Source organism: Varanus komodoensis, unplaced genomic scaffold (assembly GCF_004798865.1).
Source record: "Varanus komodoensis strain SLA01 unplaced genomic scaffold, ASM479886v1 scaffold4, whole genome shotgun sequence".
Classification (NCBI taxonomy): domain Eukaryota; kingdom Metazoa; phylum Chordata; class Lepidosauria; order Squamata; family Varanidae; genus Varanus; species Varanus komodoensis.
In genome coordinates, this window is record NW_025335941.1 from 15,344,037 (window position 1) to 15,357,149 (window position 13,113).

At 38.2% G+C, this 13,113-nt stretch overlaps 1 protein-coding gene across 18 annotated transcripts in view; it reads left to right on the forward strand.

Annotated features, from left to right (window-relative positions):
• The window catches only part of SYNJ1 (synaptojanin 1), a 71,156-nt gene that overhangs the window by 42,162 nt on the left and 15,881 nt on the right, over positions 1-13,113 (forward strand). For 17 of the 18 annotated variants that reach the window (XR_006415810.1, XR_006415809.1, XM_044441384.1 and 14 more), the window contains 10 exons: positions 431-571; positions 2,486-2,678; positions 4,053-4,211; positions 5,314-5,470; positions 6,026-6,143; positions 6,238-6,453; positions 9,132-9,210; positions 10,697-10,853; positions 11,436-11,648; positions 12,436-12,573. Coding sequence is in view for 16 of the 18 variants with exons in the window: in XM_044441384.1 (XP_044297319.1) it covers positions 431-571; positions 2,486-2,678; positions 4,053-4,211; positions 5,314-5,470; positions 6,026-6,143; positions 6,238-6,453; positions 9,132-9,210; positions 10,697-10,853; positions 11,436-11,648; positions 12,436-12,573 (1,571 nt within the window). In the remaining 2 variants the exon portion in view is untranslated. The remainder of the gene's footprint in view (positions 1-430; positions 572-2,485; positions 2,679-4,052; positions 4,212-5,313; positions 5,471-6,025; positions 6,144-6,237; positions 6,454-9,131; positions 9,211-10,696; positions 10,854-11,435; positions 11,649-12,435; positions 12,574-13,113) is intronic. The other variant, XM_044441370.1, reaches the window with a different exon arrangement.

A 13,113-nucleotide genomic window follows, 5' to 3' on the forward strand; every position in this document is an offset into this window, starting at 1 on the left:
GAGATAAAAGAATTGTTGCCATGAAAGACACCAGAGAGTATGAAGGGGAAGAACAAGCATGGTATGTGCAGTTGTCTGTCAGGAGTATTGTGGTTCCAGGAGCAATCCACACGGCATAGTTTATTGCAGTGTGGCTTAGTATGCCATGTGAATGCAGCAGTTGTGTTAGAGTTCAGGAACTCATGCTATAAATTGAATAAATTGTTTCAGTTACATTTCCTGTTGACAGCTACTGCAGCCTCTTTTTCTTGACTCATGTATCTTTCCTATTTGGCTAAAATATTGATGCAAGCTGTCCTTCCTATAGAATTCCTCATTCTTTTAAACTATCATGTATTGTATCACATATGCAAGATTCATTCTTTCTGTTATCTTGAACAAAGTTTGAAAGTGCTTATGTTCTATAAAAATTATTTCCCCACACTGGCAGTACAACCAATCAAAAATTATGGGCTGCTGAACTTCAGAAGACTATTTCAAGAGATTATAAATATATTCTGCTGACTTCAGAACAATTGGTGGGTGTTTGCCTTTTTGTATTCATCAGACCTCAGCATGCACCATTTATCAGGTCAGTGAACTGACTTGCTAAAACACGTAAGTTCAACTCATTTAAGGTGGAATGACTTACTTTGACAAGTATATGTGGCATTTCAGTTGTGTATGTAAGCTATCATGTTATCAAGTTATTTACTTGGATTTTTATTGCAGTTTAAACTTTTATGATCTACTATGTTGTTTTGTATGATTTTAACTATTGAGAACTGTCCAGAGAGCTCCAGTACTGGTTACTAAAGAAATTTAATCAATTGTTTGCATAAGGACCAGCCTTATTGATAGAAGGCCATGGCTGACTCCTTTTGCTAGCAGTTCTGATAGAACAGCAGATAGAAGGGATATTTCTACTACCATATTTTTTCCAATTGGATTTGTAAAAGTAGTGAAATTTTAATATAATTGTGCCTATGAATATAGTTCTTGACAAAAAAACCCCAAAGACTTTCTAATCTAGCTTCTTCCTGAAATGTGTTTTATTTAGTGCTGAGCTGAAAAGGGTGGTTGCATTTGCAAACATGTCCTCTCTGAAGTATAACCACCTTAAGCTTGTTTGGGCTGGAGTGTGTAGTCTTTGGAACTGGTAGGAGTCTTTCCTTCCTTTGCCTTAGGTCAAACAAGCAGAAAGCCAGACATGAGTGGATAAACACTTAGATTTTGAATCTTCAGAACTTTGTAGATAGAAGGATAACTTTTTCACATGCCTTGCATTGCTCTTAGATTCTATAACAATTATTGAGCATTCAATAGTTTCTATTATGTTGTAAGATTATAATAGTCCTATTTGCTCAATATTTTTCCTCCATGAAAAGGCTGCCTTGTGCTCATCAATTCCCCTTCTTCCAAGCAGATCAGAACAAGTGGCTTTCAACCTAACATCTTTATTATGTTAAAACTAACTAGCTGGTCTGGCTATGTAATACAAAAGAAGAATAGTGTCAAAGTCAGTAACAAGCCCCACCAAAGTCAGAATGCTGACCATTAAGGAAATGTGGCTTAATGATATGAAGCTGATTCTAAACTGAACACTTTCCTTCCCTCTGAAGCAAAAGAAGGTGACCCTACCTTCAAGGTGGATCATGCTGCTTCTGGGCCCATCACTGGGGATGCCAGACATTGATTAATTGATCTTCCCTCTTAACCTGATGCCTAATTTCTTATCCATTAAGATAGCAGATGTCCTTTGCTGTTCTGGTTTTAAAGTGCGGTAATAACTTTTGGCAGGGGTGACCTCAAGTGTATGGGTTTTTAAAGCAATATAGGAATTCACATACTTGATATTTGCAGTTGCATAAGTATTTGCTAGATTGCCATGGTAAAAAGCTACAAAGTTTCAATACCAAATGATATCAGTATCTGTAGATAGTGCATTGCATGACTGTTGATCATACTCAGTTTTAGAATGGGTATCCCAAAGCTTGATTATATTCCTAGTGATTCTTTTGCAGCCTGCCAATTTTACTGCACCAGTGGTAGGTTCCTCTGATTTAATTGCACAAGCAGAACCCACTGCTTGCACAGTGGATTGTTTACACTTCTTAGAGGAAGCTCCAGAATCACTCCAAGGCTAATTTCTGGGTTGGGACAAGTGGGTGTTCTTTTATGCAAGGTCTGTCAACTTGCATCATTTCCTGGTTTCCATTCGCTCCTGAAAATGCTAAAAATCTGTTTCACAATGGGTGGGAAAAATGAGAATTACCTGCATGTAATAAAGCAGGGCAGATTTGTTAAAATAGGGAAACAGTTGGTTCCTGGATGTGTGTGACAGAAATAAACACAGGTATGTGCAGCCAAGGGGCAGTAGTAAAATTAGTTGTGATTACTTTCAGTTTTTTAAAGAAGTAGGATTTTTAATATAGTTGAAGGTTCTAGAACCTTTTACCATCATCTTCTAAAAGCTCAACTGAATTTGTTTTAACTGTCTTTGTAGGGAGGTTGCAGTTGATACTGTAAAGACTGGCATGGGCGGAGCTACTGGTAACAAAGGTGCAGTAGCAATTAGAATGTTGTTCCATACCTCCAGTCTTTGCTTTGTGTGCAGTCACTTTGCTGCAGGGCAGTCTCAAGTCAAAGAGAGAAATGAAGATTTCATAGAAATATGTCGAAAACTGAGCTTTCCAATGGTAAGGAGTAATTGGATCACCTAGCTAGTGTAATTCCTAAAATTATTTTAATAAATATAAAATTTATTCATTTTTGAGGTGCATGAAATGACATCTTATACAACAATCAAAGGGGGGCATTGTGTATGAAACTTTAACAAAGGAACCCTATCTTGCATAGGGAAATGAAACTAATAACCATGCAAATTATTTAAATGTAATCCATTTCTTTACTCATACAGTATATCACAGAAGTGAGTACACCCTCACATTTTGTAAATATTATTTCTTTTTGTGTGACAACCCTGAAGAAATGACACTTTGCTACAATGTAAAGTAGTGAGTATACAGCTTGTATAACAGTGTACACTTAGGGGGGGTACTCACTTTTGTTGCCAGTGGTTTAGACATTGATGGCTGTGTGTTGAGTTACTTTGAGGGGACAGCAAATTTACAATGTTAAACAAGCGGTATACTCACTACTTTACATTGTTGCAAAGTGTCATTTCTTCAGGGTTGTCACATGAAAAGATATAATAAAATATTTGCAAAATGTGAGGGGTGTACTCACTTCTGTGATATACTGTATTCAATACCAAAAATTATTTGTTCCTGCTGTGATCAACATTTGACCATGACCTAAAAAAGGAGACTCATGTGTTTTGAAATCTTATTCTCAAAAAACTCAATTATCTCATCTGTACCTTTTCCACAGTATTTCATTTCTCTCCATCATCTTTACCCAATATTTATTTATAATCAAGTAAATTTATTGTAAACAGACCTTGCATGTTACAAGAAGCAAGCTAAGAAATTTTGCCTAGAAAGGACTCAATCTTAATCTTCATATATTTTATCATTGTTAAGACTGATCACTTTCAATCCGCTGGTGTAGTTCAATGCTCTATAAAAATAGTTTTATCGTACACATAACCTTTTAGTTCCTGAAATCAAAATACAACTTTGCAATGTCCTCAGACACAGTTGACTTTATTTTTAGCACAAGCTAATTCACAGTATTGTTCTATTCCATAATTGCACTTTTTCTTACAACTTGATAAGTCAGGGAGGGAGTAACAGCACATTTTAATTCAGAGTTGGTTTAATATTGATAATGTTAAATTAATGTTCTCCTTCACTGTGAAAAAGGATAGTGCAAATCACTCTTTTTCAGCCTGCCTATCTCACTGGGTTTTGAGTACAAATGGAGTACTATGTATACTACCCTGAGTTTTTTAAGAGGAAGGGCAGGATATCTGGCCATTCAGGTGGAGACTAATAAAAGATGAACTTTATTCATTTTTACAAAATTGTAAACACACATGTTCTTGCATGATTTTAATGAGATGTAACATGGGTTCAATCTTGATTTTAGTTACATTCTTTTTATTTCAGGGAAGATTGCTTTTTTCCCATGACTACGTATTCTGGTGTGGTGATTTTAATTATCGTATAGATCTTCCTAATGAGGAAGTAAAAGAATTAATTCGGCAGCAGAATTGGGATGCTCTTATTGCAGGAGATCAACTTATTAATCAAAAAAATGCTGGGCAGGTAACATTTCAGTTTCCTTTCAGATGTGTTCATTTTTTGTCTGTTACCTATTTATAGTTGAGAGTTATATACTCATAAATTGACCTTCCCATTCATTGGGAGTCTCTCAAATGGTTTTATTCCACTTATTCCTGGTGAGGAGGTCCTAGAAGCACACGCACTGATATTACCACTCTGCTTTATACTGAATGGATAATTATTAATAATTAATTGATAATCACATTAATAAATACTTGTGACTGCCCTGCCCTGTCTAGTTTGATTCGTAACCGTCACTAACCAAATTTTCCTTGTGCATAAAAAGCTAGCATTTTGCTGAAGCTGAGATAGCTAGGACAGAACTCTTCTCCCTTATTCTCTTTTTTAATAAATGGAATTGTTTTGTTTTGTTTATTTGGTGTGAAAGAACATTGAAATGAGAGCCACCCATTGTACAGTCTGAAGAAGTACAGCCAAACCAGTGATTTACCAGCTGAAGCAGAGCTGAGTATGTTGGAACTGCTTTTATCGACAGGTTGTAGTCCTCTCTGGTTGCAGAACTGTGTTGCTTCTAGATCAGACACATTACTGGGGTTCCAGATTGGAGATGTGGATTGTCTTTCACCAAGAAGGCTGGAATCTTTTATATTAGATTTTTATAGCATAGACCTCACTCATGACTTCATGAACTCCATGGTGGATTACACTGTTGTGTTCTATGTAGGCCTGGTTTTGACTGACTAGCTAGAAGCTAGAGGCTGTGTTAAGGGGTATCCCACTAGGGCTAGAGCCCCAAATATTTCATTTAGAACCCTGAGTCTCTCAAAAGCCCACTGTCCCACCATCTTACTGTCCTTCAGTTCTTGCTAAAATAAACATACAAGGGCTCTGATTTCCCTGGATGAGCTGACTTTTTGCCCAAATGGGCATCACTTCTTGCTGTCCACATCCCAAAGTTCTGTGTACTTTGTTATCCATGCTAACAACTTGCACTCACTGGATTCAGATAATGCAGAATATTTGGAAACCATTCAGCAAACACAAGCACCCACTCTGGTGATGCTGCTATCGCCAGGGAGTGTAACATTGCAGTTTGCCTGATGTTCTAGTTTCTTTCCTACAGATATTTAGAGGCTTTTTAGAAGGAAAAATAGCCTTTGCCCCAACATACAAATATGATTTATTTTCGGATGACTATGATACCAGTGAAAAATGTCGTACACCAGCCTGGACAGATCGTGTACTGTGGAGGAGAAGAAAATGGCCTTTTGATCGATCAGGTTAGATAATTGAAATTTATCAGTGCAAATAGTATAAATCTGATAGGATAGTATAATACTTTGTATGGAATATTTCTTTTAGGTTATTGGGATATCTAGTTTGTGACTCCTGTAAAATGCTTAGTAGTATTTTACAGGAGGGCTACAGAAAGTCTCAACATGTTTGTAGAATTTGTAGCCTTCATGAATAAAAGTCCCCAAATGAATGTATTTAAAGTAATTTAAAAAGTAGAAATGTGCTATATAAATGCTAAGTATGAAATACAAAATATGTGTTCACTGTATATACTTGGACAATTATTTAGAATACTTCCTTTAAAAATTCAAAGTAAAGTTGAAATCTTTCTCTTCACTCCAACTTTAAAAAGATGTATGGCTAATCTTATGTGCCTTCTTTTCTTTTAATGAAATGTTTATGTATTTTGTACTCAGCTAGGTATATCTAATACAAAAAGGAAATAGGAATCTCCTTCCAGGCAGGTTCCTTTTTCTCATTATAAATTTACAACTGTATATATGTACAATATTCATACAGTTTCATATATGATATTTTAGCAGAAGATATGGATCTTTTGAATTCCAGTTTTCATGATGAAAGTAAACTCATTTATACCTGGAATCCTGGAACTTTGTTGTATTATGGAAGGGCAGAGCTGAAAACATCTGATCATAGGTTTGAACTTGGACTTTGTTACAATCTTTTGAAAAAATTCCATGTTTTTTCTCAGCTATTAAATGCTTTGTAACTTTTACTGATACTTTTTCAGGCCTGTTGTTGCACTGGTTGATATAGATATTTTTGAAGTTGATGCAGAAGTGCGACACAACATTTACAAGGAAGTAATTGCAGTGCAGGGACCTCCTGATGGTACCATAATGATCTCAGTCAAAGGATCATCACCTGAAGAGAACTATTTTGATGACAGTTTGATTGATGAGCTTCTTCAAAAGTTTGCAGATTATGGTGAAGTTATACTCATAAGGTTAGAGCAATTTCATTCTAAGGAAACCACATTTCCTATACATGTTAATTTTCTGAATTGACATTTGTCCTGTTTTTCAAATGAAAGCGTCCTTCTATGCTTAAGGGCCACGTATAATATTAAGTTGGGGTCTCCAACACACAGTCTGCAGGTACAACTCTGCCCACAAGGCCAAGTAGAGGTACCCACGAAGCTATTCTTTGCTTTCTATGGAGATATTCCTCATAGGTTTATAGAAGAGGCAAAAAAGTCTTCTACCAAAAAAGGTGCACCCCCACCTGGGAGCCTTGGGGCAGCAGTCCTTGTTAGACTGAACCACCTCTCCGTCTGATTTTGTTTGGAGGGGTTCCTCACCCCATGCAAATGAATTAATGAAATTGTTTCATTCAGCTACACTGGGAGAGGGGGAGAGAAAGAGAGAAAGCAAGGAGATAGAGAGGGACCCAAGGAGAGAGAGTTTGGGAAGGAAGAGAAATCAGAGAGAGAAAGAGTGACCTGGTTCAAATGATATGACACCCAGTTGTGGGTTTATTAACCCTCAAGGAACCATGGCACATTTGGTCCACTGCTACAATTATATGCCTCCCAGTCAGAACTGAATCAGAGAAAGAAAAAGGAGCCAGACAAAGAGAGGAAGGAGAGGCAGTTGGGGAGCGGAGACAAGATGGAAAAATAAGAGAGAAAAAGGAGCCAAAGAGAGACAGAGACTGGGTTTTCAAGACACACTCTTTCCACCAGGGAGAGTAGCTTAACATGTTATCTCAACCTCCCTGTTTCCTGGGGATGCTTTATAAGCTATCCCGCACTGGCTTATAAACCACTGCAAGTAGCCATTGGGAACCAATGTGGCTTAATGTGTTGTCTGAACCTGGATGATATGTCAAGCCACAGTCAAGCAAAAAGGCTACAAATCCTCTTGGCCAGAGTAGCAAAAAAGCATTCTGAGGTCAGCACCAGCTGATTCATGTGTCCCCTACCCATGGGAAAGCTACTTGTCTGCCCCACACACACCAGTGTGATCACCTCATAATTGCACTGGCCAGTTATGGGGAGAGGAGGTGTTTACTCCAGGTCCCCGTCTGACCTGTGTACTTTCTTCTTTCCAAGAAGGAGACATGTGGGGCAAGTGGCTGGTCAATCCATTCAGGACTTGTGAAGGGGTGTGTGGCAAACCCTGGTTCCCCCCCTGCCCGCCCGCCCCTGGCTGGTATGGCAGCTGCAAATGCTGTACCAACCTGATGCAGGGAACTGCAGATGGCAGCACTGTGTTCAACCGCCTTGGCCTCCTTTTGAGTAACTCCAGCTGAATATACTTCTACCTGCAGCAAAGATAATGATTGCAAGCAGGGATGGAGCAGCACTTTTAGCTGGGCCTTTGAGCCAGTGAGTGCTTAGAAGCCTGAGACCCAGGCTAAGATCTACCCACTTCTCACACAATCTTCCTTTTTCAAAGGGTCCTTAAGTTTTGGCAGGCAACTGACAAATTCAGATTCCTTTTTTAAAAGGAGGATAGGTGCACATTTAGCTTTTCCTGATGTATTAGACTCTTTGGACATAAACCAAAATTTGCTTCTCCATGGAGATTAAAGGGGAGGAACAGGAAAGGTTGAAGAACTTGTTGAGAAGGGGATACCACCACCAGCAGCAGCAGCACCAGCACCACCAGAATCACTATACTGCCCAATACACAAACACTCCCTTCTCAGCACCAGATCCCTTTCTGCTTGGATTTTCCTTGACAGATTGCTGAAAACAAGTGTGGAGTGGGGAAAGCATCTCAAGCTTTAGGTGGGGCAATGTCCAGGGTGGGAACCGGCTGCCCCTTGACATTGCCCCAGCTAAGGCTTGAAATCTAGTCATTTGTGTTACTGTATTTGTTCCAATAGGATGAAAATTTTTAAAAAAGAAAGGCTGGGCAGTCCCTTCAGGGTCAAGTGGAGTTTCCTAAAGCGACTACTTCCGGCTGCTCAAACAGACATTGCAAAAGGTAGCTTGATGGCTGCCTTTCACAACTTCCCCACAAATTAAAATGGGGGGAAAACCCAAAGAAAGCCCATAAAGGCTTATGGGGAACAGGGGAAGCCTATGTGAGCTGTCTCAGGTGCCCTTGGAAACTTTGAGGTTGTATGGCGCTTACTTGGTAGCCCCTTGGCAAAGGTAATACTGGATAAAAATCAAGAGAAGGGTACAGCAGAATCTCAATGAGGAAAAGATTGTGGAAGCACAGGGTCCAACAAGACATCTCTCTTGAATAACAGTGCACTCCATGAGACACAGTAATGACAGCAAGCTATGAATATCACTGTTCAGGAGTCCAGGGTCTGAATGCATGGGTATTTCAGTACCATTTGGGAGGTCACATTAAGTCAGGGCTCTCAATAACCAGTTAATGAGTGGCAAGATGCCCTGATTGCATTAAGATACTAGAACATTGATTTTTGTTTATCTTAAGAACTGCCTTACCAGAAGATGCTATCATATCCAGGTCAGTAGGGTGTAATGAGCAGCCTTGCAAACACACCCTTGTTATCGGTAGGCATCCTTCATTCAGTAAGATTTATAGAAAAATTGGAGACATTGAGACCATACTAAAAGCTTGGAAACAAAATAGAGGTGAGCTGGTGTTTTCTGTTAATGGTATAAATGTTTTGTAATGTGTCTCTTGATATATTTTACAGATTTGTTGAAGACAAAATGTGGGTGACATTTTTGGAAGGGAGCTCTGCTTTGAATGTTCTAAACCTAAATGGTGTTGAGGTAACACACATTTCTAAATGTAAATGTAGCTTGAAAAGTACTAGTTCTTTAAAAATGCTTTGATCATGGCAGAATTATATTCTTTCTTCATGGGGGATAGATTTCCAATTTTCCTCATTCTTGCACAGTTTGTGAATGCAGAGTTAACTTTATGCTGAGGGCTACCAAAGATAGAGAAACCTCCCAGTGGATCCTGTTTCAACAGTGTATCAGGACACGTGGATTTCTGCAGCTAAATGTTGCAATACACCATTGGCCCTCCCAGCACGTGTGCTCCAATGCAGAACTCTAGCAAGCCTGAAACAAGCACTTTTTGGGGCTTGTTGGAGGGCAACCTTTTGCTTAGTTCCAGGATACTATAAGCTGCTAAAATAACTCAGGCAGGTCCAATTCCTCTGGTTTTCCTTTTATTTTGTGGGGTGACTGTGTGTGTTTTCACCTTTTTATATTCCTTGACTCAACTGCAATCAGCCATAGATTTGGTTACTAGGCATGTACAGTCTATCTAAGTTCCAGACCCTTTGGTCCAGGGATGGGCAATGTGTGGCCCTCCAAATTTTAACTTAGAACTACCACCATCATTTATCATTTGCAGTGCGGCCAGGGCTGATGGGATTTGAACATTTGGAAGGCCACAAATTCCCTAAATTTGGTTTAGGCCAAGGTGGGTTTTTTTCCTTACCCTAGTGGTTTTTGTTTTTGTTTTACCCTGGATAGAAGTGAAAGCACCTAACAGCTTTTAAAGTCCAGCATTTTAGCGTAACTATGATTGGGTAACAGTGTGTTGCCTGTTTCACCACCCATCCACCAGTGATCAAACAGAAAGTAGGAGTGACAATACCTGTCTTTGGAGCTTGATTTAAACCTCTCTTAACAATTAGATGTTAAATGTGAACCTCTCTCATAGCCTTATAGTATTTTCTTAACTCTATGTCCTTAACATTCCATAGCTTTTGGAAACTCACAGGGCTGCTTGAGGTTGATTTTTTTTAAGTTCCTTTTTAACATATGCAGTTGGTTAATCTCAAGAATTTCTTCTGTGTATTTCCATCCTGTTTCTAGAGTAAGTATCATTTATATCCCACATCAGGGTGGTTTGCTGATGACAGGCTAGTGTCAAGGTATTGACCATGGTTAGTCTCTCTCTTTGTTCTGTAAGGTGTTTGCTTCTACTTCTGTTTGTTTACATAGATAAATAGATAGTTTAAGGAATTACTACTACTACTACTACTACTACTACTACTACATTGCATTTATTTCTCCTTTTTCCTCTTGTGAGGATAGCTCCATCTTCACAACAGAAGCCATATGCGTTAGGCTGAAAGTGAGTAACTGGCCCAAAGTCACCCAGTGAAGTTTATAGCCATGTGGGGACTAGAACTTAGATCTCCCAAATCCCCAGTCCAATACTCTTAACCACCATGCTTCATTGCCTCCTATGTAAACTGTTACCTCTGAAAAGTTGATATAAGTCTTCTTAATTCAGCTCCTTGGGAAAACTATCAATATTAATTTGAAAAGCCCAGATTGGATTAAGAGTTTGGAAGAAGAAATTAGTCTGGAGAGAGTTAATTTTGGATTGCCTTCATCAACAAGTTCAACTTTGCTTTGTGAAGATGCACAGGTCTCTGCAGACTATGAAGGTTTGCTAAACTTAGACTTGTATCTGTTCATTGGAGGTTGTCCTGAACTGCTTGAATTGCATATTGCTTAAATGCAGCACGACTTAGTTTACATCTATTTTTGTTCCAGTAAATAGATATAAAATTAAATAAGCAAATTCAGAAAATACACAATCTAGTATCATGGTTCCTGAGTGTGGTTTGTAATCTCATAGCTTCTAAATCTGCTTATTTACAGAAATGGATTCTATAATTATCTTTACATATTGATACTATATGCATCTAGCATTTTTAGTCTGTGGACCCACTTGGTTGAATTTTGATTAGCTCTCATTTGGCACATATAATCTAAAATGTGTTTAAAGAACTGAAATTTTCAAATGCCTAAAGTTGAAAACAACTCCTGCTTACAAATGGCTAGATTCTTGGTTATACCTATATTATTGAAGTTTGATTATCAAGATTATGTAGCTCTTTGTAATAGTTTTTATTTTAAACTCTCTTGCCATATTGTATTAATTATCTAAAGCCTCTTGCCATATTAAGTGTCTTGATTAACAGTTTCATGGTAGTTAAGAATATGTTATTTCATTTCATTTCAAGATGATATTGACGATCGAAGCCCTGAAGAAGAAGAAATTTTTCCTTTGCAAGTTCACCCAGTACCAGGCTCTGGTCTTGGAGCATCACCTGGCTCTTCACCTCGCTCAAGCCCCTGTCAGTCACCTACACCCTCAGATGGGCCACCTCCGGCTCTTCCATCAAGACCAAGCAGAGCCCCTAACAAGACTCCGGGACCACCTTTATCTTCTCAAGGTTTTATCATATCTTCACAAATTTTATTCTACATATGGTACTGCATTTTTGCTAGTTGCCTCATTATGGCCATCATAAATAAACATGTACAATTTATTTGCTAGATATAACTTGCTAGATATATAATTTGCTAGATATAATTTATTTGTACATGTACATGTACAAATTATACATTTGTATAATTTATTTGTACATGTTTATACATACACACAGGCACAGTTATATCTAGCAAAAGAGATATTGTGGCAACTTTTGTACAAAAATATAAAAAACATATTTTTGTTGGAAGAGTGGAAGCATGAAAACAGTTTGAACAATGCTCAGTTGTTTTAGAAGAATCAGATAATTTGCACAAGTACACCAAACAGTGTATTACAAAGAAATACAAATGGGAGCAAAAATACAAAGTGTCGCTAATTATTTTGTAAGGATTCTCAAGGTCTGGAAGAATTGAGCTAGCAAAATCCATTTGTTTTAGGGTGTCAGTATTTAGGTACTACTTAAAAGGCATTCTAGTTATGATAGGCTTTTAAAGGTCCTTTATGACTTTCAGTTGTGCAAGGTATTCAAAGTATATATAGTATATACTGTATATAGGTATTTCAAAGTATATAATAGTATTTACTGTTAAATGTGTTAGAAATGAATGAATTTAGATGTTTTTCTGTAATACATTTGTGTTCTGTGAGCAGTTTTGAATAATGTAATTTGAAAAAAAATGTTCCATATTTAAATGAATATAAGAATATTTTTGGTTTTAGAAATAACTATAAATTACTATTGTCAGGTTCTCCAGTAGATTTTCAGACAATTACTCAACAAAGAGAGTATGCTCAAAGTTTGGAACCCAAACGGCCACCTCCACCTCGCCCAGGAGCACCTCCTGCCCGTCCTGCTCCACCACAAAGACCTCCTCCACCATCAGGTAAGGCAGCAAAGCATGGAAAGCATGACCTTGAGATTTCTGGTAAGCTAACTTAATTAGATGTTTTGATATTCCCCACATTCATATGTTGCACTGAACACAACCTGTGGCCCTCCATATGATGTTGAACTGCAGTTTCCATCATCCTTGACCACTGCCGGTATTGCCTGGGGCAAGTGGTACTTTGAATCCAATATCAGCTAGGGATGGGGACCTAGAATCCATTCCCCTAGTTTAGCAGAACAAAAATTAGCTTGGGCAAGCCACAGGCTTGCATTTTCTATTCTCTTCCTCTGAAATGGCTGTATGGAAAAGTGAAGGGGGTTTTTTGCTTAAGCACAACTTACTGATTTCAAGTTGGCATGTTGCAATCAAGCCATAGTTAACATAAGCCACATATTGTTGATTCAAACAGCATAACATGCTGTGGCTAAGCAGCGCTAATGCAAACATGAAAACAAAAGCTTCCAAACTCTACCTGGCGACAGCTGAGGAGGAACAGAGAAGGGAAACACATGACATAGGCTTTTCTTGTCACAC